This window comes from Moschus berezovskii, chromosome 20, assembly GCF_049115385.1.
Source record: "Moschus berezovskii isolate FMDL1 chromosome 20, NW_MosBer_1.0, whole genome shotgun sequence".
In the NCBI taxonomy this organism is placed as follows: domain Eukaryota; kingdom Metazoa; phylum Chordata; class Mammalia; order Artiodactyla; family Moschidae; genus Moschus; species Moschus berezovskii.
Genome location: NC_142479.1, coordinates 7,352,573 through 7,380,434, shown reverse-complemented (window position 1 = coordinate 7,380,434; position 27,862 = coordinate 7,352,573). Strand labels below are relative to the sequence as shown.

The following is a 27,862-nucleotide window of genomic DNA, read 5'->3' as shown; positions in this document are numbered from 1 at the left end:
ATGATGTCATTTCCTGGCAACAGAACCCAACAGAACCCACAACCCGTGTATCTAGGCCTCCCCAGCAGAGAGGAGCCCCCAGCCAGATCGCTTGCTGTTAAAATATTCTGCTGTTTGCCCCTGCCCAGAGGCCGGGTCCTCAGGCGAGCTCACAGGCAGAGAGTGCGGGAAGGCCGTCGACACTGGCCCAGGGCCCCTCCGAGTGTCCTCTGGCCCTTTGCCCGAAGGAACAGAAAGGTAACAGGGGAGCCCCAGGCCGGGTCCGCCCACCTCTCCCGTCCCACCCGTGGGAGCCTGAGGCCTTTCGCTGTGTGGGGATGGGGGTTTCTCAGGCTGTGTCTGCCTCAAGCAAGCCCAGCCACAGGTGGGTCAGGAGCCCGTGGACACCTTGTATCCACACTCCAGGGGAGAGCACGCTTGGTGGCATGGTGAGCGTCCAGGCAGAGCCGTGTGCCCAGGCTGAACTCAAGCCCTTGGCGGGGGGTCTCCATCCTCCCTGGTTGGTATCTGAGCAGGCATTCATCTCTGTTCTTTCTGGGAGCAGAAGGGCAGACAGGCAGAAACATTAGACATGCTGGCCAGGCTCAGCTCAGAAATATCGAAGCCCACAGCCTCTACCTCCACCGGCACTTGCACCTGCTCGGGCTTTGGCGGCAGGACTAAAGTCAGGGCCTGATTGACCACCTGCACAGAGGGAGTCTGTCTTGGCTCCTGCCAAGAACTCAGATGCCCACCATGACTGTCCAACCCCTGCAGGGAGAAAAGGCCCCTGCTCTGGACAGAGGCCCAGAGCCCGTTTGGCAAAGACCTTATCCAGGGGTGCAGTTGGCTCTGCAGCCACCATCCCTGTGTGTTCCCCATGGACGCCATCCACTCCCTCCCCACCCAGGGGAGATTGACTTCCCTTCCCCTGAGCTCATTTTCATCAGGCTTCTAGGAATCTTTCTTCTCATCTTTTATGTCTTTTATGGCTTTGTATATATTTTGCTCACAAGTGTGTGTCAATAAATTTTCCTTCCTTGATGCCATTGGGAATATGGAGGCCTTCAATGCTGTGTAAGGATCACCACTGTCTATGTTGGGACACCCTCATTCTCCCCCCTCCCCAACTTCACAGCAAAGCCTGGATTCATAGCAAGCACTGCCCGTTCCTCTCTCCCCCGCCTGACAACACTGAGTCTATTTCTTTCTGCGTTTCTTCCCATTCTTTCGGGGTCCCCAATCAATGCCAATCACTGAAAAGATAGGAAACTTTATTTTGGTCTGACTGAAGGTGAAAGTTATAGTCTCTCAGTATCGTTCGAGTCTTGGCATTCCCATGAATTCTACAGTCCATGGAATTCTCTAGGCCAGAATCCTGGAGTGGGTAGCTTTTCCCTTCTCCAGGCAATTGTTCTGACTCCCCATATGTTGTAAGACCAAACTGGATTATTCTGGTTTCTATTTCATTTGAAGTAGCCTTTGGGTATCTGAAAGGACCGTGTAGGTCCTTTCAAGAAGCCATCTTCCAAACGAAGCCCTCTCGGCAAATGTGCTCAGAATCTCCAGGTAGGCAATGCTGTTTCAGTGGGAAACTGCAGGCATAAGGGAAAGTCTGAGTTCTTCCGCCGGCACAAACAAGGGCTGACCTAGCACAGAATGGGGCAGAATCAGGCCCTGGGACCTGGGAAAAGGCAGTCCCCTTCCTGCCTATTTCTTGACCCCCTCATTGGGAGGACCGGAAGGTCACATTCAGCCATCGCTCCCTCTGATATCAACTTTCATCCTCCTGCTTAAGTGTCCCACTCATCTTCGAGGGGTGGGGGAGGCTGCCCCAAAAGTGGCTCCCCACATCCTTGTCTTTGAGCCTCATCAACTTGGGTCATTTTCCCCTTTGCAGGGGGAATAGGCATTGTCATTGTTTCAAAACTCAAGAGAGATTCATGCACATTTTGTGGAATCGACTCATTTCCTCTCTCCATTGTTCAGTCTCTCTCCCTCCTTCTGTCTTTCTTGAACTTTCCAAATTCAGTCTGTCTCTTCTTTTCTGTGTCTCTGCTGTGGATGCTCGCGTGCCTGTGAATGAATGTAAGCATGTATTTTGTTGACCTAGAGTGAGGCTTCAAGGTTTCCTTTCCAGTGAGGTAAAGGTTTGGGGATGGAGTTGAGGTTAGGGGAAGGGATAGGTCTGGGGTTTGTTCTGTGAGACTTAGTCGTGTGAGTTCTTGTCTTTTTTACTTAGGAAACCCTTCTTCTATATTCTGCTTGCAAATATTCCTTTGTGTTCAGTTTGTTACCGTTTTGATTGGTGAATGCTAAGCTTTTCTGTTTCAAAGCTGTTCAAGTGGATGGAAGCTAGTAGATGTTTTTTGGTTTCCTGTTTCCTTGACTTGAAGAGACGCAATTTTGCTTCCGCCACCACACACATGTCGTGAAGTCCCTGACATTAAGGAACTTATGGCCCGTGCTAATTTCCAGGAGTTTCATCACTTCATGCTTTGGGTTGATGTGTTTCACTGAATCTGAGGTGTTATGAGACCAAAAGCCAATGTGATTATTCAGATGCAACCATCTCCAATACCCACAGCTTTTCGTTGCAGAGGCTCTTGTTCCCATTCATATCGCCTCCCCTCCTTTGGCGTCAATGAAGTGACTATAGAAGCTTGGGGTTATTTCTGGACCCTCAATTCCATTCCATGGATCTGGTTCTGCATGTTTGTACCATGCTGTCCTGATGATCCTAGTGTGATAGTCTAATTGGCTATCAGGCAGCCTGCTATGTACATTTCAGGGCTTTGTGGCAGATTGCATTGACTATTTTGACTCCTTTCTGTTTCCATAGACATTTTGGAATTCTTTGGTTCTAATGCCCTGAGAACAGCCTTTGGTATTTTGAGAGAAATAGCATTCAACCTCTGGATTGCCCCACGGTGGGGGTTGAGGGGAGGGGGAAGTGACATCATCTTACCAGGAGGAATTCTTCTGATCCGGGAGCACAGCTTATTTTCCATTGGATTGGTGGGCTTCACCTTCTTTCATCCATCTCTTGCAGTTCTCTGAGAAGAGGGGCTTCCCTCCTGGGTTAGATGGACTCCAAGCTATTGCATTTCAGGAAATGTCACTGTCGGTGGGGTTGATCCTTGCCTTCTCCTTCTAAGCGTTTGCTGTGAATGTTAGAAATGCCAAGGATTTCTCTTCCCCTTCCTCACTGTCCATTTCTCTGAGCCTCCAGGTAGAACAGGCCTAGTCCAGGGTCCCCAGGGGCTCGGGGAGTGCAGCTAGATAATGTTTCGCAGGTGCTCAGTGCTGGGCATCATTTGGTGTATTCCCCAGGTCCCTTCCTTTACCTGGTGTCCCTTCAGACCTCTCCCTCAGGCTCCTTTGTGTTCTTCTCACTTTTGTATTAGAAGCTAAATCTTCCTAAGCTCTGTGTATGCAAACAGTTGTCTCCCAGCTTGGGATGTGTCGTTTGCGTTTTACAGACCATTTTTCCCAGAGTCCAATTCTTGGTTAGACAAGTTCACTGTGTTCCCTGGTTACTCTTTGTGTAGTGTCTTTCTGTATTGTGTGTGTGTAGACACAGAGCTCATGTCTAATGTCTGCTTCATTTCCTTCTGGTTTTGTGAACCATTTTCCATGGAACGTATGTCTAGGAATCATTTGAAGTGCATTTGTTGAGAGGTGTCAAGTTTCCATGGACATGCATGTCATCCCCTCTGGGTTCCAAATGCTTTGCTCCTAAACTTTTTAGGAGAACTTCTCGGAGAGATGGGGGTTTTTCAGCTTGCGTTTTCACAGTTGAATGGATTCAGCAGCTCTAGCAGAAGGGGTGCTGACTCCAATGAAGGGAGTCGGGTGTGGCCTCCCTTTCAGCACAAATACCCAGGTCGGATTGTCAGGGGGCAGATCTTCCATCTGTGAGCCACAGGCCACTGGCATCCTTCTGTGCCCTTGGCTGTGTGAGCAGCTGAAGGGAGTTTCGTCTCAGCAGGCGCCCAGTAGGCCTGTGGCTTCGGACTGCCAGAGGTAAGCATCTCAGAAGACAGGAGCCACTGTGCCAGAAGTGGAGTGGGATCCACCCTGAGGGTGGGCACTGATCGTCATTAGATGCTCCTATGGGACTTTGATGGGTCCGGCACACTCTTCTCCCAGATAGCGAGAAAGATGTCTATGGGCTCCACTCCCTCTTGTGGTCCCAAAGGCTGGTTGTCACCATGATGAGCACCTAGCTCTAGATGATGACCACTGCCACCTGCCCTGTGTTTCCTTTTGACCGCATGTCCACGCAAAGCGTCAGGCTGTCTCTGAGCTACACTAGCCATGTCCATTGCCTCTCATTGGAACTGCATATGTTTCTTCTGCTTCCTTCCATATCATACATTTCTCGAGCATGTGGGGACCACAAGGATGGTGGGTCTTTTTCTAGCCTTGTGTTCTGAGGAAGAGTTTTCCCTTTGTTGGTGTGGATTTATCTTTCCATTTCTCCTGCCTGGTTTATTGTTGTGAGTTTGTTTGAGCCGGGAGAAGAACTCAGCATTTCCTTGTGTCTGAGGTGTCCCATTTACAAAAGCACTGCCTACCTGGAGATTCTGAGCAGTTACCGAGAGGGCTCCGATGGGCAGATGACATCTTGAAAGGACCTACACTGTCCTTTCATATACCCAAAGGCTCCTTCAAATGACATAGAAACCAGAATTCTCCAGTTTGGTCTTCCAATATGTGGGGACTCAGAACTGTCCCCCGGAGAAGGGAAAAGCTACCCACTCCAGGATTCTGGCCTAGAGAATTCCATGCACTGTAGAATTCATGGGCATGTCAAGACTCTAACAATACTGAGAGAATATAACGTTCACTTTCAGTCACAGGAAAATCCAGTTTCCTTTCATTTCAGTGATTGCATTGATTGCGGACCACGAAAGGATGGGAAGAAATGCAGAAAGAAGTAGACTCAATGTTGTCAGGCGGGGGAGAGAGGAACGGGCAGTGCTTGCCATGAATCCAGGCTTTGCTGGGAAGTGGGTGGGGGGATAGAGTGAGGGTGTCCGAATGTAGACAGTGGTGATGCTTACACAGCATTGTGAAGGCCTATATATTCCCAAATGGCATCAAGGAAGGAAAATTTATTGACACACACTTGTGAGCAAAATATGCAGGAAGCCATAAAAGACATAAAAGATGAGAAGAAAGATGCCTAGGAGCCTGATGAAAATCAGCTCAGGGGAAAGGAAGTCAGTCTCCCCTGGGTGGGGAGGGAGTGGACGGCATCCACAGGAAACACACAGGGATGGAGCCTGCAGAGCCAAACGTGCCCCTGGACGAGGTGTTTCCTGAACGGGCTCTGGGTCTCTGTCCAGAGCAGGGGCCTTTTCTCCCTGCAGGGGTGGGACCATCATGGTGGGTGTCTGAGTCCTTGGCAGGAGCCAGGGCAGGCTGCCCTTGTGCAGGTGGTCACTCAGACCCTGACTCAGGTTCTGCCACCAACGCCCGAGCAGGTGTAAGTGCACGTTGAGGTGAAGGATCTGGAAACGGGGTGGGACATCGGGTCCTGGGGCTGTGGGTCGTGCAGGCACAGAGATCCGATGTGCTGAGTGTGCCTGCCAATACCCGGTTGGCCACATGTCTTTGGGAGTGTACGTCTCAGGTCTCGAACCCCCCTCAGTGGATCCCTGGGTCCTGCACCTGGAGCTCCCACCTCCGTAGGGACAGGTGTTGGAGGTGGAGGCTCGCTGAGTTTGACGGCCGGAGCTAGAGCTGGGGGAGAAGAAAAGTTTGCTACAGGCCAGCCTTGCCATGTGCCTAAGTGGGCACGAAAGTTTCCTAGAGATTCGCTAAGAAGGCCCAGCATCGGAGTCTTCTCTGCAGTCTCCAAGATGGGTGGTGTGAGGCTAGCCTTCATTCCAGGCCCAGCCCCAGCTCTGTGGGACTCCTACCTGTGTGGCTCAGCACTGAATCCCTACACTCATGTTCAGCAGTCCCAGCAGCCTCACGTCTGTGCTATGCCGTTCTGGGTTTCAGGTCCTCCTGCTACCTCAGGTGCAGGGCTTCTCAGAGCTCTGGGTCAGGGCCGACTCTGCGGAGCTCTGTGGCAGCCTGAGACTGGGCCCCGGGGTGCATGCTGGGTGGTGTCTGGGTAGCAAGCCTTGCCCGCTCCGTCTTCATCTTCAGTTGGGTTGAGCCCTCCTTGGCCACGCTCACTTGGAGCCTGCACTGGGCCTCCCGGGAAGGGGGCTAGTGCTCTGAGCCCTCCTTCTGGGAAGTGGATGGGGTGTGCCCCTCAGGGGCCAACTCGGGTGGGACGCTCTGCAATGATAGTGACCATCAGCCAGCACTGCTTCCATATTTCTGGGCTGATCCTGGGCAGGATGGCTGCTGCCTCTGCCTGTCTGCCCTTCTGCTCACAGAAAAAGCAAAGACAAAGTTCTGCTCAGCTACCCACCCAGGAGGACAGTGACACCCCTGAGGGTGTGAGGTCAGCCTGGGCACGCGGCTCTGCCTGGACACTCCCCATGCCACCCAGCCTTCTCTCCCCTGGGGTGTGGACACAAGCGACGCATGGTCTCCTGACCCACATTCGGTTGTCTTGCTTGAGGCAGACACACCCCGAAAAACCCCCATCCACACACAGCGAAAGGCCTCAGGCTTCCCCGGGTGGGACAGGAGAGGTGGCCGGACCTGGCCTGGGGCTCCACTGTTACCTTTCTCTTCCTTCGGGCAAAGGGCCAGAGGACTCTCGGGTGGGGGGGGGGTTGTGCTGAGCCAGTGTCAACCGTGTGCCGACACAGTCTGCCTTTGAGCTCGCCTGAGGTCCCCGCAGCATCTGGGCAAGCGCAAGCAGCAGAACATCTTGACAGCAAATGATCTGGCTGGGGGCTCCTTTCCGCTGGGGAGGACTGCATACCAGGTTTGTGGGTTCTGTTGGGTTCTGTTGCCAGGAAGTGACATCATTTCCTGGTTCGTGGCCGAGGTCCCTTCCACAAAGCTCCCTAAGGGAACCTCTGGGTTTCTGGCTGTTCCCCCACGCCCTTAGACCACATTCAGGCACAGTGAAACCACACAGCCCACCCCACAGCACTGGGGAGACCTGGGTGCAGCCAGGGCCTGAGCTCTGAGAACACAGATGTTTTCAGCCCAGGATCCTTCTTCTCAGAAATGATGTGGCCCTGGACAAGGCATGTGCTCCGCAGGGTAACCCAGTCTCTTGATCTTCAGAGTGGGGAACACTCTCCCATCTGCTGCCTAGGTTTGTCAGGCTACGAACAACTCCAGTTCCTGTTCATACTTTGGGCCTCTATCACATGGAGCTTGGACAATGAGACTTCCCAAAGGACAGATTTCACACAGGGCTGACCTAGCATAGAATGGGGCAGAATCAGGCCTGGATGGGCTCTGGGACCTGGGAAAAGGCAGTCCGCTTCATGCCTATTTCTTGACCCCCGCATTGGGAGGACCGGAAGGTCATATTCAGACATCGCCCCCTCTGATATCAACCTTCCTTGTCCTACTCAAGTGTCCCACTCAGCCTCGTGGAGTGGGGGAGTCTGCCCAAACAGTGGCTCCCCGCATCCTTGTCTTTGAATCTCATCATCTTGTGTCATTTTACCACTTGCAGGGGGAATACGCACTGTCAATGTTTCCAACCTCAAGAGAGATTCATGCAAATTCTGTGAAATCGACTCATTTCCTCTCTCCCTGGTTCAGTCTCTCTTCTGCGTTCCGTTTCTTTCTTGACCTTTCCAAATTCAGTCTGTCTTCCTTTCTGTGTTTCTCCTGTGGATGCTTGAATGCATGTGAATGTATGTAAGCATGTAAACTGTTGACCTCGGGTGAGGCTTTAGTGTTTCGTGTAGAGTGGGTTAAAGGTTTGGGGTTGGAATTGGTGTTAGGGGAAGGGCTAGATCTGGGGTTTGTTCTGGGAGACTTAGTGGTGTGAGTTCTCAGTATCTTTTACGTAGGAACCCCTTCTCCGATATTCTGCTTGCTAATAGTCTTTTTTGTTCAGTTTGTTACCATTTTGATTAGCAAATTCTTAGCTTTTCTGTTGCAAAGCTGTTCAAGTGGATGGAAGCTGGTGTGTGTCCTTTGGTTTACTGTTTCCTTGACTTGAAGAGACCCAATTTTCTTCCACCCCCACACACATGTTGAGAAGTCCCTGACATTAAGGCGCCTATGGCCCATGCTTATTTCCAAGAGTTTCATCACTTCAGGCTTTGCATTGATGTGTTTCACTGAATCTGACGTGTTGTGAGACCAAAAGCCAATATGATTGTTCAGATGGAACCATCTCCAATTCCCACGGCTTTTCCTTGCAGAGGTTCTTTTTCCCATTCGTATCACCTCCCCTCCTTTGGCGTCGAGGAATTGACCGTAGAAGCTTGGGTTTACGTCTGGAACCTCAAATCCATTCCATGGATCTGGTTCTGCGTGTTTGATTTCTTCCCAGTACTATGCTGTCCTGATGATCCTAGTCTGAGAGTCTAATTGGCTATCAGTCAGCCTGCTATGTCCATTTCAGAGCTTTACGGCAGATTGCATTGACTCTTTTGACTCCTTTGTGTTTCCATAGATATTTTGGATTCTTTGGTTATAATGCCCTGAGAAAAGCCGTTGGTATTTTGAGAGAAATAGAGTGGATCCTCTGGATTGCCCCACGGTGGGCGTCCGGGGGAGGGGAAATTGATATCATCTTACCAGGAGGAATTCTGATCCTTGAGCACAGCTATTTTCCATTGGATTTGTGGGATTCACCTTCTTTTATCCATCTCTTGCAGTTCTCAGAGAAGATGGGCTCCCCTCCTGGTTTAGATGGACTCCTAGCTATTGCCTTTCAGGGAATGTAACTGTCGGTGGGGTTGATAATTGCCGTCTTCTAAGCGTTTGCTGTGAGTGTTAGAAATGCAAGTATTTCTCTTCCCCTTCCTCACTGTCCATCTCTCTGAGCTTCCAGGTAGAACACGTCTAGTCCAGGGTCCTACGGGCCACGGGGAGTGCACCTAGACCCTGTGGATCAGACCCTCAGTTCTGGGCATCATTTTGTGTACTCTCCGCGTCCCTTTCTTCGCCTGGTGTCCCTTCAGACCTCTCCTTCAGGCTCCTTTGTGTTCATGTCATTTGTGTATTAACAGCCAGAACCTGCCTAAGCTCAGTGTATGCATACAGGGTCCTGCCACCTCTCCCATCCCACCTGGGGAAGCCTGAGGCCTTTCCCTGTGTGTGGAAGGGGTTTTCTCGGCGTGTGTCTGACTCAAGCAAGCCCAGCTGCATGTGGGTTTGGAGCCCTTTGACTGCTTGTGTCCACACCCCAGCGGAGAGCAGGCTGCCTGTCATGGGGAGCGTCCAGTCAGAGCTGGTGGACCAGGCTGACCTCACGCCCTCGGGTGTGTCTCCGTCCTCCTGGGTGGGTATCTCAGCATACCTTTGTCGCTGCTCCTTCTGGGTGCAGAATGGCAGACGGGCAGAAGCAGCAGCAATACTGGCCAGTCTCAGCTCACAAATATCAAAGCAGGGCTGGCTGATGGTCTCTATCACTGCAGAGCATCCCACCCGAGGTGGCCCCTGAGGGGCACACCCCATCCACCTCCCAGAGGGAGGGCTCAGAGCACCAGCCCCCTGCCCGGGAGGCCCAGTCCAGGCTCCAGGTGAGCGTGGCCACGGAGGGCTCAGCCCAACTGGCAATGAAGACGGGGCAGGCCAGGTCTGCTACACAGACACCACCAGCACGCACCACTGGGCCCAGTCTCAGGCTGCGATGGAACTCAGCAAAGCCTGCCCTGACCCAGAGCTCTAAGAAGCCCTGCTTGGAGGTAGCAGTAGGACCTGGAACCCAGTAGGGCAGAGCAAATAAATGAGGCGTTTGTGGCTGCTGCATGTGAGTGTGGGGAGGTAGTGCTGAGTCACACAGGGAGGTGACCCCCAGAGCTGGGGCTGGTCCGGGACAAATGGCTGGCCTCACACCACTCATTCTGGAGACTGCAGAGAAGACTCCGATGCTAGGCCTTCTTATAGAATCTCTAGGAAGCTTTCGTACCCACTTAGGCACATGGCAAGGCTGTCCTGTTCCAAACTCTTCTTCTCCACCAGCTCTAGCTCTGTCCGTCAAACTCAGCCAGCCTCCACGTCCAAAACGAGTCCCTACAGAGGTTGGAGCTCCAGGTGCAGCACCCAGGGATCCACTGAGGGGAGACTGAGACCTGAGACGTCCCCTCCCAAAGAAATGGGGCGAGCCGGGTACTGGCTAGCACCATCAGCACATGAGAACTCTGTGCCTGCACGAACCAGAGCCCCAGGCTCCGATGTCCCACCCCGTTTTCCAGAACCTCCACCTCCACGTGAACTTACACCTGTTTGGGCTTTGGCGGCGGAACCGGAGTCAGGGCCTGAGTGACCACCTGCAGAGGGGCAGCCTGCCGTGTTTCCTGCCAAGGACTCAGACGCCCAACATGCCTGTCCCACTCCTGCAGGGAGAACAGGCCCATGCTCTGGACAGAGACCCAGAGCCCTTTCATCAAAACCTTGTCCAGGGACGCGGTTGACTCTGCAGCCTCCATCCCTGCGAGTTGTCCGTGGCAGCCGTCCACTTGCTACCCACCCAGGGGAGATTGACTTCCATTCCCCTGAGCTGATTTTCATTGGGCTCCTAGGCATCTTTCTTTTCATCTTTTATGTCTTTTATGGCTTTCTGTATATTTTGCTCGCAACTGTGTGTCAATAAATTTTCCTTCCTTGATGCCATTTGGGAATATGGAGGCCTTCACAATGCTGTGTAAACATCACCACTGTCTACATTTGGACACCCTCATTCTATCCCCCCCACTTCCCAGCAAAGCCTGGATTCATGGCAAGCACTCCCCTTTCTTCTCTCCCCGCCTGAAAACATTGAGCCTACTTCTCTCTGCATTTCGTCCCATCCTTTCGAGGTCCCCAATCAATGCCAATCACTGAAATAAAAGGAAACTGGATTTTGCTCTGACTGAAGGCGAAAGTTATAGTCTCTCGTCATTGTTAGAGTCTTGGCATCCCCATGAATTCTACAATCCATGCAATTCTCTAGGTCAGAATCCTGGAGTCGGTAGCTTTTCCCTTCTCAGTGGATTGTTCTGACTCCCCACATATTGGAAGACCAAACTGGAGAATTCTGGTCCCTATGTCATTTGACGTAGCCTTTGGGTATCTGAAAGGACCATGTAGGTCTTTTCAAGATGTTATCTGCCAAACCAAGCCCTCTCGGTAAACGTGCTTAGAATATGCAGGTAGGCAATGCTGCTGTAAGTGGGACACCTCAGGCACAAGGGAAATGCTGAGTTCTTCTGCTGGCACAAACAAACTCACAACAATAAACCAGGCAGGAGAAATGGAATGATAAACCCAAACCAACAAAGGGAGAAGTGTTCCACAGAACACAAGGCCTGATCCACCATCCTCGTAGTCCCCACATGCTCGAGAAAATCAGTGATCAGGAAAGAAACAGAGGAAACATGTGCAAGTCCAATGTGAGGCAATGCACATGGCTAGTGTAGCTCAGAGATGGCCTGATGCTTCGCATGGACACGTGGGCAAAGGGAAACACAGTGCAGGTGGCAGTTCTCATAATCTCAGAGCTAGGTGCTCAGGTTGGTGTCAACCAGCCTTCGGGACCACAAGAGGGAATGGAGGGCCAGCAGAGCCCATAGACATCTATCTCGCTCTCTGTCAGAAGAATGTGCTGGACCCATCAAAGTCCCACTGGAACATCTCTTGGCGATCAGTGCCCACCCTCAAAGTGGATCCCATTCCACTTCTTGCACGGTTGATCCTGTCTTCTGAGATGCTCACCTCTGGTGGTCAAGAGCCGCAGGCTTGCTTGGTGCCTGTGCAGACGAAACTCCCTTAAGCCGCTCACACGTCCAAGGGCACACAAGGATGCCTGTGGCTTCTGGCTCAATGATGGAAGATCAGAGCCCTCTCAACCAGACTTGGGGATCGGTGCTGAAAGGGAGGCCGCACCTGACTCCCCCTTTCATTGGACAAAGTGTCCTTGCTTCTAGAGCCGCTGAATCCATTCAACTGTGGAAATGCAAGCTGAAAAACACCCATCTTTCCTAGAAGGTCTCCAACACTGTTCAGGAGTGAAACATTGGAAACCAGAGGGGGTGACATGCATGTCCATGGAAAATTAACACCTCTCAACCAATGCACTTCAAATGATTCCTAGACATACGTTCCATGCAAAATGGTTCACAAATCCAGAAGGAAATGGAGCAGACATTAGACATGAGCTCTGAGTTTTCACACACAATACCAAAAGGCACTACACAAAGAGTAACCATGGAACACAGTGAACTTTGTCAAATCCAAGATTTGGGATCTGGGAAAGACCGTCTGAAAAACACAAACAACATATCCCAAGCGGGAAGACAACTGTTTGCATACACGGAACGTAGGCAGAATTTGGCTCCGAAAACACAAACGACATGAACACAAGCTTGAAGGAGAGGTCTGCAGGGAAACCAGGCCAAAGAAGGGACATAGAGAGTATACCGAATGATGCCCAAAAATGCAGGCCTGAGAAACACGGTCTAGCTGCACTCCCCAATAGCTGTGGGACCCTGGACTAGGCCTGTTCAAACTGGAGGCTCAGAGAGATGGACAGTGAGGAAGGGGAAGAGAAATCGTTGGCATTTCTAATACTAACAGCAAATGCTTAGAAGGAGACGGCAAGTATCAACCCCATCGACAGTGACATTTCCTGAAAGGCAATATCTAGGGGTCCATCTAACCCAGGAGGGAAGCCCCTCTTCTAAGAGAACTGCAAGAGATGGATGAAAGAAGGTGAAGCCCACCAATCCAATGGAAAATAAACTGTGCTCCAGTATCAGAAGAATTTCTCCTGGTAAGAAAATGTCACTTCCCCCTCCCCCCAACCCCCAACTTGGGGCAGTCCAGAGGTCGCATGCTATTCCTCTAAAAATACCAACGGCTACACAAATACAAAGGATTATTAGAGAATACTATCAGCAATTATATGGCAATAAAATGAATAACCTGGAAGAAATTGACAAATTCCAAGAAAAGTACAACTTTACAAAACTGAACCAGGAAGAAATAGAAAATCTGAACAGAGCCATCACAAGCTCGGAACTAGGGGCTATAATAAAAAATCTTCCAGCAAACAAAAGCCCTGGTCCAGATGGCTTCACGGCTGAGTTCTACCAAAAATTTAGAGAAGAGCTAACACCTATTCTACTTAAACTCTTCCAGAAAATTGCTGAGGAAGGGAAACTTCCAAACTCATTCTATGAGGCCACCATCACCCTAATCCCAAAACCTCGTAAAGATCCCACAAAAAAAGAAAACTACAGGCCAATATCACTGATGAACATAGATGCAAAAATCCTTAACAAAATTCTAGCAATCAGAATCCAACAACACATTCAGAAGATCATACATCATGACCAAGTGGGCTTATCCCAGGAATGCAAGGATTCTTCAATATCCACAAATCAATCAACGTAATACACCACATTAACAAACTGAAAACTAAAAATCATATGATTATGTCAATAGATGCAGAGAAAGCCTTTGACAAAATACAGCATCCATTTATGATAAAAACCCTCCAGAAAGTGGGAATAGAAGGGACATATCTCAATATAATAAAAGCTATATATGACAAACCCACAGCAAACGTTATCCTCAACGGTAAAAAACTGAAAGCATTTCCCCTAATGTCAGGAATAAGACAAGGGTGCCCATTCGCACCACTACTATTCAACATAGTTCTGGAAGTTTTGGCTACAGCAATCAGAGCAGAAAAAGACATAAAAGGAATACAAATTGGCAAAGAAAAAGTAAAACTTTCACTGTTCGCTGATGACGTGATCCTCTACACAGAAAACCCTAAAGAATCTACCAGAAAACTACTAGAGCTAATCAATGAATACAGTAAAGTTGCAGGATATAAAGACAACACACAGAAATCACTTGCATTCCTTTACACTAATAATGAGAAAATAGAATGAGAAATTAAGGAAACTATTCCATTCTCTGTTGCAAAGAAAAGATTTAAATACTTGAGAATGTATTTACCTAAGGAAACAAAAGACTTGTGCACAGAAAACTATAAAACACTAGTGAACATAATCAAAGAGTACACTAATAGATGGAGAAATATACCATGTTCGTGTATTGGAAGAATAAATATTGTTAAAATGAGTATAATATCTAAAGTAACTTATACATTCAATGCAATCCCTGTCCAGCTACCAACGATATTTTTCATAGAACTAGAACAAATAATCTCACAATTTGTATGGAAATACAAAAAACCTCGAATAGCCAAAGCAATCTTGAGGGAAAAAAAATGTAACTGGGGGAATTAGCCTCCCGGACTTCAGGCTCTACTACAACGCCACTGTCATCAAGACAGTATGGTACGGGCATAAATACAGAAACATAGATCAATAGAACAAAATAGAAAGCCCAGCGATAAATCCACGCACCTATGGATACCTTATCTTTGACGAAGGAGGCAAGAATATAAAATGGAGAAAAGACAGTCTCTTTAACAAGTGGTTCTGGGAAAACTGGTCAGCCACTTGTAAAAGAATAAAACTAGAATACTTCCTAACACCATATACCCTAATAAACTCAAAATCGACTAGAGAGATAAACATAAAACCAAAAACTATAAAACTCCTAGAGGAGAATGTAGGCGAAACACTCCCTGATATAAATCACAGCAGGATCCTCCAAGACCCACCTCCCACAATATTGGAAATAAAAGCAAAAATAAACAAATGGGACCTAATTAAAATCAAAACCTTCTGCACAGCAAAGGAAACTATAAGCAAGGTGAAAAGACAGCCTTCAGAATGGGGGAAAATAATAGCAAATGAAACAACTGATAAAGGATTAATCTCCAAAATATACAAGCATCTCTTGCAGCTCAATTCCAGAAAAATAAATGAGCCAATCAAAAAATGGGCCAAAGAACTAAACAGACATTTCTCTAAAGAATTCATAAAGATGGCTAACAAACACATGAAAAAATGCTCAACATCTCTCATAATCAGAGAAATGCAAATCAAAACCACAATGAGATACCATTTCACACCAGTCAGAATGGCTGCTATCCAAAAGTCTACATGCAATAAATGCTAGAGAGGTTGTGGAAAAAAGGGAACCTTCTTACACTGTTGTTGGGAATGCAAACTAGTACAGCCACTATGGAGAACAGTGTGGAGATTCCTCAAAAAACTGGAAATAGGAAAGCCATATGATCCAGCAATCACACTCCTGGGCATACACACCGAGGAAACCAGAATTGAAAGAGACACATGTACTCCAATGTTCATCGCAGCACTGTTTACAATAGCCAGGACATGGAAGCAACCTACATGTCCATCTGCAGACGAATGGATAATAAAGCTTTGGTTCATATACACAATGGAGTATTACTCAGCCGTTAAAAAGAATGCATTTGAATCAGTTCTAATGAGGTGGATGAAATTGGAGCCTATTATACAGAGTGAAGTAAGCCAGAAAGAAAAACACCAATACAATATACTAACGCATATATATGGAATTTAGAAAGATGCAAATGATAACCCCGTATACGAGACAGCAAAAGAGAAACAGATGTATAAAACAGTCGTAGGGATTCTGTGGGAGAGGGTGAGGATGGGATGGTTTGGGAGAATGGCATTGAAACATGTATATTATCATATGTGAAACGAATCACCAGTTCAGGGTCGAGGCATGTTACAGGATGTTCAGGGCTGGTATGACCCAGAGGGAAAATAAAAGAAGGAGGGAGGTGGGAGTGGGGTTCGGGAGAGGGACCTCATGTACACCCGAGGCGGATTCATGTCAATGTATGGCAAAACCAACCAATATAATATTGTAAAATAATTAGCCTCCAATAAAAATAAAAAAAACCATCGGCTGTTCTCAGGGCATTATAACCAATGAATTCCAAAATGTCTATGGAAACACAAAGGAGTCGAAAGAGTCAATGCAATCTGCCACAAAGCCCTGAAATGGACATAGAAGGCTGCTTGATAGCCAATTAGACTATCACACTAGGATCATCAGGACAGCATGGTACTGGGAAGAAATCAAACACGCAGAACCAGATCCATGGAGTGAAATTGAGGGTCCAGAAAAAAAAATAATCCACGCTTCTACGGTCAATTCCTCAATGCCAAAGGAGGGGAGGTGATACGAATGAGAACAAGAGCCTCTGCAATGAAAGGCCGTGGGAATTGGAGATGGTTCCATCTGAACAATCACATTAGCTTTTGGTCTCAGAACACGTCAGATTCAGAGAAACACATCAACGCAAAGCCTGAAGTGATGAAACTCCTGGAAATAAGCATGGGCCATAGGCTCCTTCATGTCATGGACTTCTCAACATGTGTGTGGGGTGGGGGGAAGAAAATTGGGTCCCTTCAAGTCAAGGAAACAGTAAACCAAAGGACACCCACGGGCTTCCATCCACTTGAATAGATTTGCATCAGAAAAGCTGAGCATTCACAAATCAAAATGGTAACAAACTGAACAGAAAAGAATATTAGCAAGCAGAATATCGGAGAAGGGGTTCCTACGCGTCTCCCAGAACAAACCCCAGACCTATCCCTTCCGTTAACACCAAATCCAATGACAAACCTTTAACTCACTCGACACGAAACCCTAAAGCCTCAAACAATTTCAACAACATACATGCGTCCATGCATTCACATGCATGCGAGCATCCAGAGGAGAGACACAGAGAGAAAGAGACAGACTGAATTTGGAAAGCTCAAGAAAGAGAGGGAACGAGGGAGAGAGACTGAACAATGGAGAGAGGAAATGATTCGATTTCATAGAATTTGCATGAATCTCTCTTGTGGTTGGAAACAATGACTGTGCTTTTCCCCCAAGGGGGAAAATGACTCAAGATGATGAGACTCAAGGACAAGGATGCGGGGAGCCACTGTTGGGGCAGACTCCCCCAGCCTTCGAGGCCGAGTGGGGAAATTGAGGAGGATGGGGAAGGTTGATATCAGAGGGGGTGATGTCTGAATATGACTTTCCGGTCCTCCAAATGCAGGGGTCAAGAAATAGGCAGAAAGGGGACTGCCTTTTCCCAGGTCCCAAAGCCCATCCAGGGCCTGATTCTGCCCCATTCTGTGCTAGGTCAGCCCTGTGTGGAATCCGTCCATTGGGAAGTCTCAGTGTCCAAGCTCCATATGATAGCGGCCCAATGTTTGAACAGGCACTGGAGCTGTACGTAGGCTGAAAGACCTAGGCAGAAAATGGGAGAGTGACCCCCACTCTGCAGATGGAGAGAGTGGGGAAAACCTGCAGGGCACATGCCTTGCCCAGGGCCACTTCACTTCTGAGAAGGAGCCTGGGCTGAAAGCAGCTGTGTCCTCAGAGCTCAGGCCCTGGCTGCACCCAGGTCTCCCCAATGCTGTGGGGTGGGCTGTGTGTGTCACTGTGCCTGCACGTGGCCTAAGGGCATGGGGAAACAGCCAGAAACCCAGAGGATCCCTTGGGGAGCTTTGTGGAAGTGACCTTGGCCATGAACGAGTAAATGATGTCACTTCCTGGCAACAGAACCCAACAGAAACGGCAACCCTGGTATCCAGTCCTCCTCAGTGGAGAAGAGTCCCCAGCCAGATAACTTGCTTTCAAGATGTTCTGTTGTTTGCCCCTGCCCAGAGGCCGAGGCCTCAGGCGAACTCACAGGCAAAGAATGTGGGAACGTGGATGACGCTGGCTCAGTGACCCCGGAGAGGCCTCTGGCCCTTTGCCCTAAGGAACAGAAAGGTAACAGGGAGGCCCAGGCCGGGTCCGGCCACCTCTCCCGTCCCACATGGGGAAGCCTGAGGCCTTTGCCTGTGTGTTGATGGGGTTTTCTCGGGGTGTGTCTGCCTTAAGCAAGCCCAGCCGCATATTGGTCAGTAGGTCGTGGGTCGCTTTTGTCCATACCACAGGGGAGAGCAGGCTGGTGGCATGGGAAGCATCCGGGCAGAGCTGGCTGCCCAGGCTGACCTCACTCCCTCGGGGGTATCTCTGTCCTCCCGATTGCGTATCTGAGCAGACACTCGTCTTTGCGCTTTCTGGGAGCAGAAGGGCAGATGGGCAGAGGCAGCAGCCACCCTGGCCAGGCACAGCTCAGAAATATCGAAGGACTGCTGCTGATGGTCACTGTCATTGTAGAGCGTCCCACCCGAATTGGCCCCTGAGGGGAACACCCCACCACCAACCTGAGGGAGGGTTCAGAGCACCAGCCCCCTCCCCGGAAGCCCAGTACAGGCTCCAGGTGAGCATGGCCACGGAGGGCTCAGCCAAACTGGCGAAGAAGAGCAAGCAGGCAAGGCCTGCTGCACAGACACCACCAAGCACACACTCCGGGGCCCAGTCTCAGGCTGCCACGGAGCTCAGCACACCCGGCTCTGATCCAGAGCTCCGAGAAGCCCTTCCTTGGAGGCAGCAGGAGAGCCTGGAGCCCAGCAGTGCAGAGCACAGAGTTGAGGCTCCTGGGGCTGCTGCATGTGAGTGTGGGGAGGCGGTGCTTAGCCACACAGGGAGGAGTGCCCGAGAGTGGGGCTGGGCCTGGACCAAAGGCTGGCCTCACACCACCCATCGTGGAGACTGCAGAGAAGACTCCGAAGCAGGGCTTTCTTAGCTAATCTCTAGGAAGCCTTCATGTCCCCTTAGGCTCATGGCAAGGCTGGCATTTGGCAAACTCTTCTTCTCTCCCAGCTCTAGTACTGGCCATGAAACTCAGCCAGCCTCCACGTACAAGACCCGTCCCTACAGAGGTGGGAGCTCCAGGTGCAGGACGCAGGGATCCAATGAGGGGAGATCGAGACCCAATACAACCCTCCCAAAGCTACGGGGTGAACCGGATACTTGACAGTCCCTTGAGCACATCGGAACTCTGTACCTGCACGACTCCCAGCCCCAAGCCCCGATGTCTCACCATGCCTTCCAGAACCTCCACCTTCACGTGTACATGCACTTGCTTGGGCTTTGGCGGCAGAACCCAAGTCAGGGGCTGAGTGACCACCTGCACAAGGACAGCCTGAACTGGCTGCTGCCAAAGACTCAGACGCCCACCATGACTGTCCAACCCCTGCAGGGAGAACAGGCCCATGCTCTGGACAGACTTCCAGAGCCCTTTCAGCAAACACATCGTCCAGGGGTGCGGTTGGCTCTGCAGCCTCCATCCCTGTGTGTTCCCCGTGGTCGCCGTCCACTCCCTCCCCACCCAGGGGAGATTGACTTCCCTTCCCCTGAGGTGATTTTCATCAGGCTTCTAGGCATCGTTCTTCTCATCTTTTATGTCTTTTATGGCTTTCTGTATACTTTGCTCACAAGTGTGTGCCAATAAATTTTCCTTCTTTGATGCCATTTGGGAAGATGGAGGCCTTCACAATGCTGTGTAAGCATCACCACTCTCTACATTCTGAAACACTCATTCTATCCCCCTCCCACTTCCCAGCAAAGCCTGGATTCATGGCAAGCACTCCCCGTTCCTCTCTCCCCCACCTGAAAACATTGAGTCTACTTCTCTCTGCATTTCTTCCCATCGTTTCGGGGTCCCCAATCAATGCCAATCACTCAAATGAGAGGAAACTGGATTTTGGTCTGACTGAAGGTGAAAGTTATAGTCTCTCAGTATTGTTAGAGTCTTGGCATCCCCATGAATTCTACAGTCCATGGAATTCTCTAGGCCAGAATCCTGGAGTTGGTAGCTTTTCCCTTCTCCAGGGGATTGTTCTGACTCCCCACATATTGGAAGACCAAACTGGAGAATTCTGGTTTCTGTGTCATTTGAAGGAGCCTTTGGATATCTGAATGGACTGTGTAGGTCCTTTCAAGATATCATCTGCCAAATGAAGTCATCACAGCAAATGTGCTCAGAATCTCCAGGTAGGTCGTCCTGTTGTAAGTGGGACGCATCAGGCACAAGTGAAAGGCTGAGTTCTTCCGCCGATACAAACAAACTCACAACAATAAACCATGCAGGATAAATGGAAAGATAAACCCACACCAACAAAGGGAGAAGTGTTCCTCAGAACACAAGGCCAGAGAAAGACAAACCATCCTTGTGGCACCCACATGCTCGAGCAAATCAGTTATCAGGAAGGAAACAGAAGAAACATGTGCAGGTCCAATGACAGGCAAAGCACATGGCTAGTGTAGCTCAGAGACGGCCTGACACTTTGCATGGACACGTGGGAAAAGGGACATACATTGTAGGTGGAGGTGGCCATCATCTCAGAGCTAGGTGCTCAGGATGGTGACAACCAGCCTTCGGGACCACAAGAGGGAGTGGAGGGCCTAGCAGATCCCATAGACATCTCTCTCGCTATGTGGGAGAAGAGTGTGGCGGACCCATCATAGTCCCACAGGAACATCACTTGACGATCAGTGCCCAACCTCAGGGTGGATCCCACTCCACTTCTGGCATGGTGGCTCCTGTCCTCTGAGATGCTCACCTCTGGTGGTCTGAAGCTGCAGGCCTGCTGGGCGCCTTCGGAGACGAAACTCCCTTCAGCTGCTCACACAGCCAAGGGTACACAAGGATGCCTGTGGAATCTGGATCACAAATGGAAGTTCAGAGCCCTGTCAACCTGAACTTGGGATTGGTGCTGAAAGGGAGGCCGCACCCAACTCCCTTTTCACTGGACACAGCGTCCCTGAGCTAGAACTGCTGAATCCATTCTTCTGTGGAAATGCAAGCTGAAAAACACCCATCTTTCCCAGAAGATATCCAAAAGAGTTTAGGAGCAACACATTTGGAAACCAGAGGGGATGACATGCATGTCCATGGACACTTGACACCTCTCAACAAATGCACTTCAAATGATTCCTTGACATATGATCCATGCAAAACGGTTCACAAACCCAGAAGGAAATGGAGCAGAGATTAGCATGAGTTCTGTGTCTTCACACACAATACAGAAAGGCACTACACAAAGAGTAACAAGGGAATACAGTGAACTTTGTCAAATCCAAGATTTGGACTCTGGGAAAAACCGTCTGAAAAGCGCAAATGACACATCCCAAGCTGGGAGACAACTGTTTGCACACACAGAGCTTAGGCAGGATTTGGCTCTTAATACACAAATGACATGAACACAAATGGGCATTAAGGAGACACCAGGAGAAGGAAGGGACAGGGAGAGTACACCGGATGATGCCCAGGACTGAGGCCTGAGAAATATGGTCTAGCTGCATTCCCCGAGCCCCGTGGGACCTTGGAATAGGCCTGTTCTACCTGGAGGCTCAGAGAAATGGGCAGTGAGGAAGGGGAAGAAAAATCCTTGGCTTTTCTAACACTTCCAGCAAACGCTTAGAAGAAGGCAATTATCAACCCCACCGACAGTGACATTCCCTGAAAGGCAATAACTAGGAGTCCATCTAACCCAGGAGGGAAGCCCTTCTTCTCAGAGAACTGCAAGAGATGGATGAAAGAAGGTGAACCCCAACAATCCAATGGAAAATAAGCTGTGCTCACGGATCAGAGGAATTCCTCCTGGTAAGATGATGTCAATTCCCCCTCCTCCCAACCCCCACCGTGGGGCAATCCAGAGTTTCCACGCTATTCCTCTCAAAATACCAACCGGTGTTCTCAGGTCATTATAACCAAAGAATTCCAGAATATCTATGGAAAAACAAAGGAGTCAAAATAGTCAACTCAATCTGCCACAAAGCCCTGAAAAGTACGTAGCAGGCTACCTGATAGCCAATTAGAGTTTCACACTAGGATCATCAGGACAGCATGGTCCTGGGAAGAAATCAAACATGCAGAACCAGATACATGGAATGGAATTGAGATTCCAGAAATAAACCCAAGCATCAACGGTCAATTCCTCAATGCCAAAGGAGGGGAGGCGATACGAATGGGAACTAGAGCCTCTGCAACGAAAGGCCGTGGGAATTGGAGATGGTTCCCATCTGAACAATCACGTTAGCTATTGTTCTCACAACATTTCAGATTTAGGGAAACACGTCAATACAAACCTGAAGTGATGAAACTCCTGGAAAGAAACAAGGGCCATTGGCTCCTTAATGTCAGGGACTTCTCAACACGTGTGTGGGAGGGGGAAGAAAATTGGGTCTCTTCAAGTCAAGGAAACAGGAAACCAAAAGACACCAACTTGCTTCCATCCACTGAACAGCTTTGCATCAGAAAAGCTAAGCAGTCACTTATCAAAATGGTAACAATCTAAACACAAAAGAATATTTGCAAGCAGAATATCGGAGAAGGGGTTCCTTCATAAAAGAGACTGAGAACTCACGCCACTAAGTCTCCGAGAACAAACCCCAGACATATCCTTTCCCCTAACACGAACTCCCACCCGAAACATTTACCTCACTTGAAATGAAACCCTAAAGCCTCACCCTAGGTCAACAATTCCCCAGTGATCAATTTAAAGAAATAGAGGAAAACAACAGAATAGGAAAAAAAAAAGAGATCTTTTCACGAAAATTAGAGATATTAAGGGAACATTTCATGCAAAGATGGGCTCGATAAAGGACAGAAATGTTATGGACCTAACAGAAGCAGAAGATATTAAGAAGAGGTGGCAAGAATACACAGAAGAACTGTACAAAAAAGATCTTCACGACGAAGATAATCGTGATGGCGTGACCACTCACCTGGAGCCAGACATCTTGGAATGTGAAGTCAAGTGGGCCTTAGAGAGCATCACTACAAGCAAAGCTAGTGGAGGTGATGGAATTCCAATTGAGCTATTTCAAATCCTAAAAGATGATGCTGTGAAAGTCTGAACTTAATATGCCAGCAAATTTGGAAAACTCAGCAATGGCCACAGGACTGGAAAAGATCAGTCTTCATTCCAATCACATAGAAAGGCAATGCCAAAGAATGCTCAAACTACAGCACAATTGCACTCAGCTCACACACTAGTAAAGTCATGCTCAAAATTCTCCAAGCTAGGCTTCAGCAATATGTGAAACAAGAACTTCCAGATGTTCAAGAAGGTTTTAGAAAAGGCAAAGGCACCAGAGATCAAATTGCCATCATCCGCTGGATTATGGCGAAAGCAAGAGAGTTCCAGGAAAACATCTATTTCTGCTTCATTGACTATGCCAAGGTCTTTGACTGTGTGGATCACAATAAACTGTGGAACATTCTGAAAGAGATGGGAATCCCAGACCACCTGACCTGCATCTGGAGAAACCTGTATGCAGGTCAGGAAGCAACAGTTAGAACTGGACGTGGAACAACAGACTGGTTCCAAATAGGAAAAGGAGTACGTCAATGTTGTATATTGTCACCCTGCTTATTTAACTTCTATGCAGAGTATATCATGAGGAACTCTGGGCTGGAAGAAGCACAAGCTGGAATCAAGATTGCTGGGAAAAATATCAATAACCTCAGATATGTAGATGACACCACCCTTATGGCAGAAAGTGAAGAGGAACTCAAAGGCCTATTGATGAAAGTGAAAGAGGAGAGTGAAAAGGTTTTCTTGAAGCATAACATTCAGAAAACGAAGATCATGGCATCTGGTCCCATCACTTCTTGGGAAATAGATGGAGAAACTGTCGAAACAGTGTCAGACTTTATCTTTTGGGCTCCATAATCACTGCGGATGCTGATTGCAGCCATGAAATTAAAAGATGCTTACTCCTTGGAAGGAAAGTTATGACCAGCCTAGATAGCATATTAAAAAGCAGAGACATTACTTTGCCAACCAAGGTCCGTCTAGTCGAGGCTATGGTTTTTCCCGTGGTCATGTATGGATGTGAGAGTTGGGCTGTGAAGAAAGCTGATCGCCGAAGAATTGATGCTTTTGAACTGTGGTGCTGGAGAAGACTTTTGAGAGTCCCTTGGACTGCAGGGAGATCCAACCAGTCCATTCTAGAGGAGATCAATCCTGGGTGTTCATTGGAAGGACTGATGGTAAAGCTGAAACTCCAAAACTTTGGCCACCTCATGCGACGAGTTGACTCACTGGAAAAGACTCTGATGTTCGGAGCGATTGGGGGGTGTGAGGAGACGGGGACGACAGAGAATGAGGTGGCTGGATGGCATTACCGACTCGATGGACATGAGTTTGAGTGAACTCCGTGAGTTGGTGATGGACAGGGAGGCCTGGCGTGCTGTGGTTCATGGGGTTGCTAATAGTCGGACACGACTAAGTGACTGAACTGAACTGAACTGAACTGAAGGTCAACAATATACATGCGTACATGCATTTCTCAGGCATGCAAGCATCCAGAGGAAAAATACAGAGAGGAAGAGACAGACTGAATTTGGAAAGGTCAAGAAAGAGAGGGAACGAGGGAGAGAGACTGAACAATGGAGAGAGTAAATGAATCGATTTCACAGTATTTGCATGAATGTCACTTGAGTTTGGGAAAAGTAACAGTGCCAATTCCCCCTGAAAGGGGGAAAATGACCCAAGATGATGAGACTCAAAAACAAGTATGCGGGGAGCCACTTTTGGGGCAGGCTCCACCACTCCTCGAGGCAGAGTTCGACATTTGAGTAGGACGAGGAATGTTGATATCAGAGGCGGCGATGTCTGAATATTACCTTCCGGTCCTCCCAATGCTGGGGTCAAGAAATAGGCAGGAAGTGGACTTCATCTTCGAAGGTCCCAGAGCCCATCTAGGCCTGATTCTTCCCCATTCTGTGCTAGGTCAGCCCTGTGTGGAATCCGTCCATTGGGAAGTCTCAGTGTCCTAGCTCCATGTGAGAGCGGCCCAAAGTTTGAACAGGCACTGGAGCTTTTCTTAGGTTGACAGACCTAGGCAGGAAATGGGAGAGTGATCCCCACTCTGCAGATGGAGAGACTGTGGAAACCCTGCGGGGCACATGGCTTGCCCAGGACCACATCACTTCTGAGAAGAAGGAGCCTGGGCTGAAAGCAGCTGTGTCCTCAGAGCTAAGGCACTGGCTGCACCCTGGTCTCCTCAAGGCTGTGGGTTGTGCTGTGTGGGTGTCAATTTGCCTGCACGTGTCCTGAGGGCATGGGGGAACAACCAGAAACACAGAGGTTCCCTTGGGGAACTTTGTGGAATGGACCTTGGCCACGAAAGCAGGAAATGATATCACTTCCTGGAAACAGAACCCAACAGAACCCGAAACCCGGGTTTCCAGGCCTCCCCAGCAGAGAGGAGCCCCCAGCCAGATCGCTTGCTTTCAAGATGTTCTGCTGTTTGCCCCTTCCCAGAGGCCAGGGCCTCAGGCAAGCTCACAGGCAGAGTGTGTGGGAACGCAGTCAGCCCTGGCTCAGGGCCCCCAGAGAGGCCTCTGATCCTTTGCCCGAAGGAACCGAAAGGTAACAGGGGAGACCCAGGTCAGGTCAGGCCACCTCTCCCGTCCCATATGGGGAACCCTGAGGCCTTTCCTTGTGTGTGGATGGGGGTTTCTTGGGTTGTGTCTGCCTCAGGCAAGACCAGCCGCATGTGGGTCAGGAGCCCGTGGGTCGCTTGTGTCCACACCCCAGGGGAGAGCATGCTGGGTGGCATGGGGAGCGTCCAGGCTGAGCCGTGTGCCCAGGCTGACCTCACACCCTCATGGGGGGTCTCCGTCCTACCCGGTGGGTACTGAGCAGACACCCGTATCTGTTCTTTGGGGGAGCAGAAGGGCAGACGGGCAGAAACTTTAGACATCTTGTCCAGGCTCAGCTCAGAAATATTGAAGCAGGGCTGGCTGGTGGTCACTATCATTACATAGCATCCCACCTGAGGTGGCCCCTGAGGTGCACACCCCATCAACCTCCAAGAGGGAGGTTTCAGAGCACCACCCCCTGCCCTGGAGGCCCAGTGCAGGCTCCAGGTGAGCGTAACCACGGACGGTTCAGGCGAACTGGCGATGAAGAGGAAGTGGGCAAGGCCTGCTGCTCAGACACCACCCAGCACACACCCGGGTACCCAGTCTCAGGCTGCCACTGAGCTCAGCACAGCCAGCTCTAAACCAGAGCGCTGAGAAGCCCTGCCTCGGAGGCAGCAGGAGGACCTGGAACCCAACACAGCAGAGCACAGAGGTGAGGCGGCTGGGGATGCTGCATGTGAGTGTGGGGAGGCGGTGCTGAGCCACACAGGGATGAGTCCTCAAGAGCTGAGGCTGGGCCTGGACCAAAGGCTGGACTCAAACCACCAAATCTTGGAGACTGCAGAGAAGACACCAATGTTGGGCCTTCTTAGCGAATCTCTAGGAAGCTTTCATGCCCACTTAGGCCCATGGCAAGGCTGGCCTGTGGCAAACTCTTCTTTTCCCCAAGCTCTAGCTCTGGCCGTCAAACTCATCCAGCCTCCACGAACAAGACCTGTCCCTACAGAGGTGGGAGCTCCAGGGGCAGGACCCAGGGATTCAATGAGGGGAGATCGAGACCTGAGACATCCCCACCCAAAGACACGGGGCAAGCCGGGTACTGGCCAGCACCCTCAGCACATTGGATCTCTGTGCCTGCAGGACCCCCAGCCCCAGGCTCTGATGTCCTACCGCACCTTCCAAAACCTCCACCTCCACGTGCACTTGCACCTGCTTGGGCTTTGGAGGCAGAACCCTAGTCAGGGCCTGAGTGACCACCTGGGCAGGGGCAGCCTGCCCTGGCTCCTGCCAAGGACTCAGACGCACACCATTTCTGTCCCTCTCCTGCAGGGTGAACAGGCCCCAGTTCTGGACATAGACTCAGAGCCCTTTTGGCAAATACCTGGTCCAAGGGTGCAGTTGGCTCTGCAGCCTCCATCCTTGTGTGTTCCCCTTGGACGCCGTCCACTCTCTCCCCACCCAGGGGAGATTGAATTCCCTTTCCCTGAGCTGATTTTCATCAGCCTCCTAGGCATCTTTCTTCTCATCTTTTATGTTTTTTGTGGCTTTATGTGTATTTTGCTCATAAGTGTGTATCAATGCATTTTCCTCCCTTGAAGCCATCTGGGAATATGGAGGCCTTCACAATGCTCTGTAAGCATCACCACTGTCTACATTCAGACACCCTCATTCTATTCCGCCCACTTCCCAGCAAAGCCTAGATTCATGGCAAGCACTCCCCGTTTCTCTCTCCCCCTCCTGACAACATTGAGTCTACTTTTCTCTGCATTTCTTCCCATCCTTTTGAGGCCACAATCAATGCCAATCACTGAAATGAAAGGAAACTGGATTTTCCTCTGACTGAAGTTGAAAGTTGCAGTCTCTCAGTATTGTTAGAATCTTGGCATCCCCATGAATTCTACAGTCGGTGGAATTCTCTAGAGCAGAATCCTGGAGTGGGTAGCTTTTCCCTTCTCCAGGGGAGTTTCTGACTCCCCACATATTGGAAGACCAAACTTTAGAATTCTCGTTTCTATGTCATTTGGAGTAGCCTTTGGGTATCTGAAAGGACAGTGTAGGTCCTTTCAAGATGTCATCTGCCAAACGAAGCCACTTGGCAAATGTGCTCAAAATATCCAGGTAGGCAGTGCTGTGGTAATTGGGACTCCTCAGCACAAGGGAAATGCTGAGTTCTTCTGCCGGAACAAACAAACTCACAACAATAAACCAGGCAGGAGAAATGGAAAGATAAACCCACACCAACAAAGGGAGAAGTGTTCCTCAGAGCACAAAGCCAGAGAAAGACCCACCATCCTTTTGGCCCCCATATCCTCGAGAAAATCAGTGATCGGGAAGGAAAGAGAAGAAACATATGCAGGTCCAATGAGAGGAAATGCACATGTCTCGTGTAGGTCAGAGATGGCCCGACACTTCGCATGGACACGCGGGCAAAGGGAAACACAGTGCAGGTGGCAGTGGTCATCATCTCAGAGCTAGGTGCTCCAGATGGTGACAACCAGCCTTCGGGACCACAAGAGGAAGCCAAAGGCCTATCAGAGCCCATAGACACCATTTCTGTCCCTCTCCTGCAGGGTGAACAGGCCCCAGTTCTGGACATAG

The 27,862-nt window shown here is 49.7% G+C and overlaps 1 protein-coding gene across 1 annotated transcript; it reads left to right on the top strand.

Moving 5' to 3' along the window:
* On the top strand, positions 1-27,862 carry LOC148774610 (uncharacterized). The gene is made up of 6 exons (XM_088828821.1): positions 1-237; positions 9,510-9,614; positions 18,263-18,429; positions 25,936-25,976; positions 26,214-26,637; positions 27,835-27,862. Exons 1-6 carry the CDS (start codon positions 1-3, stop codon positions 27,860-27,862), a joined length of 1,002 nt encoding a protein of 333 aa, XP_088684947.1.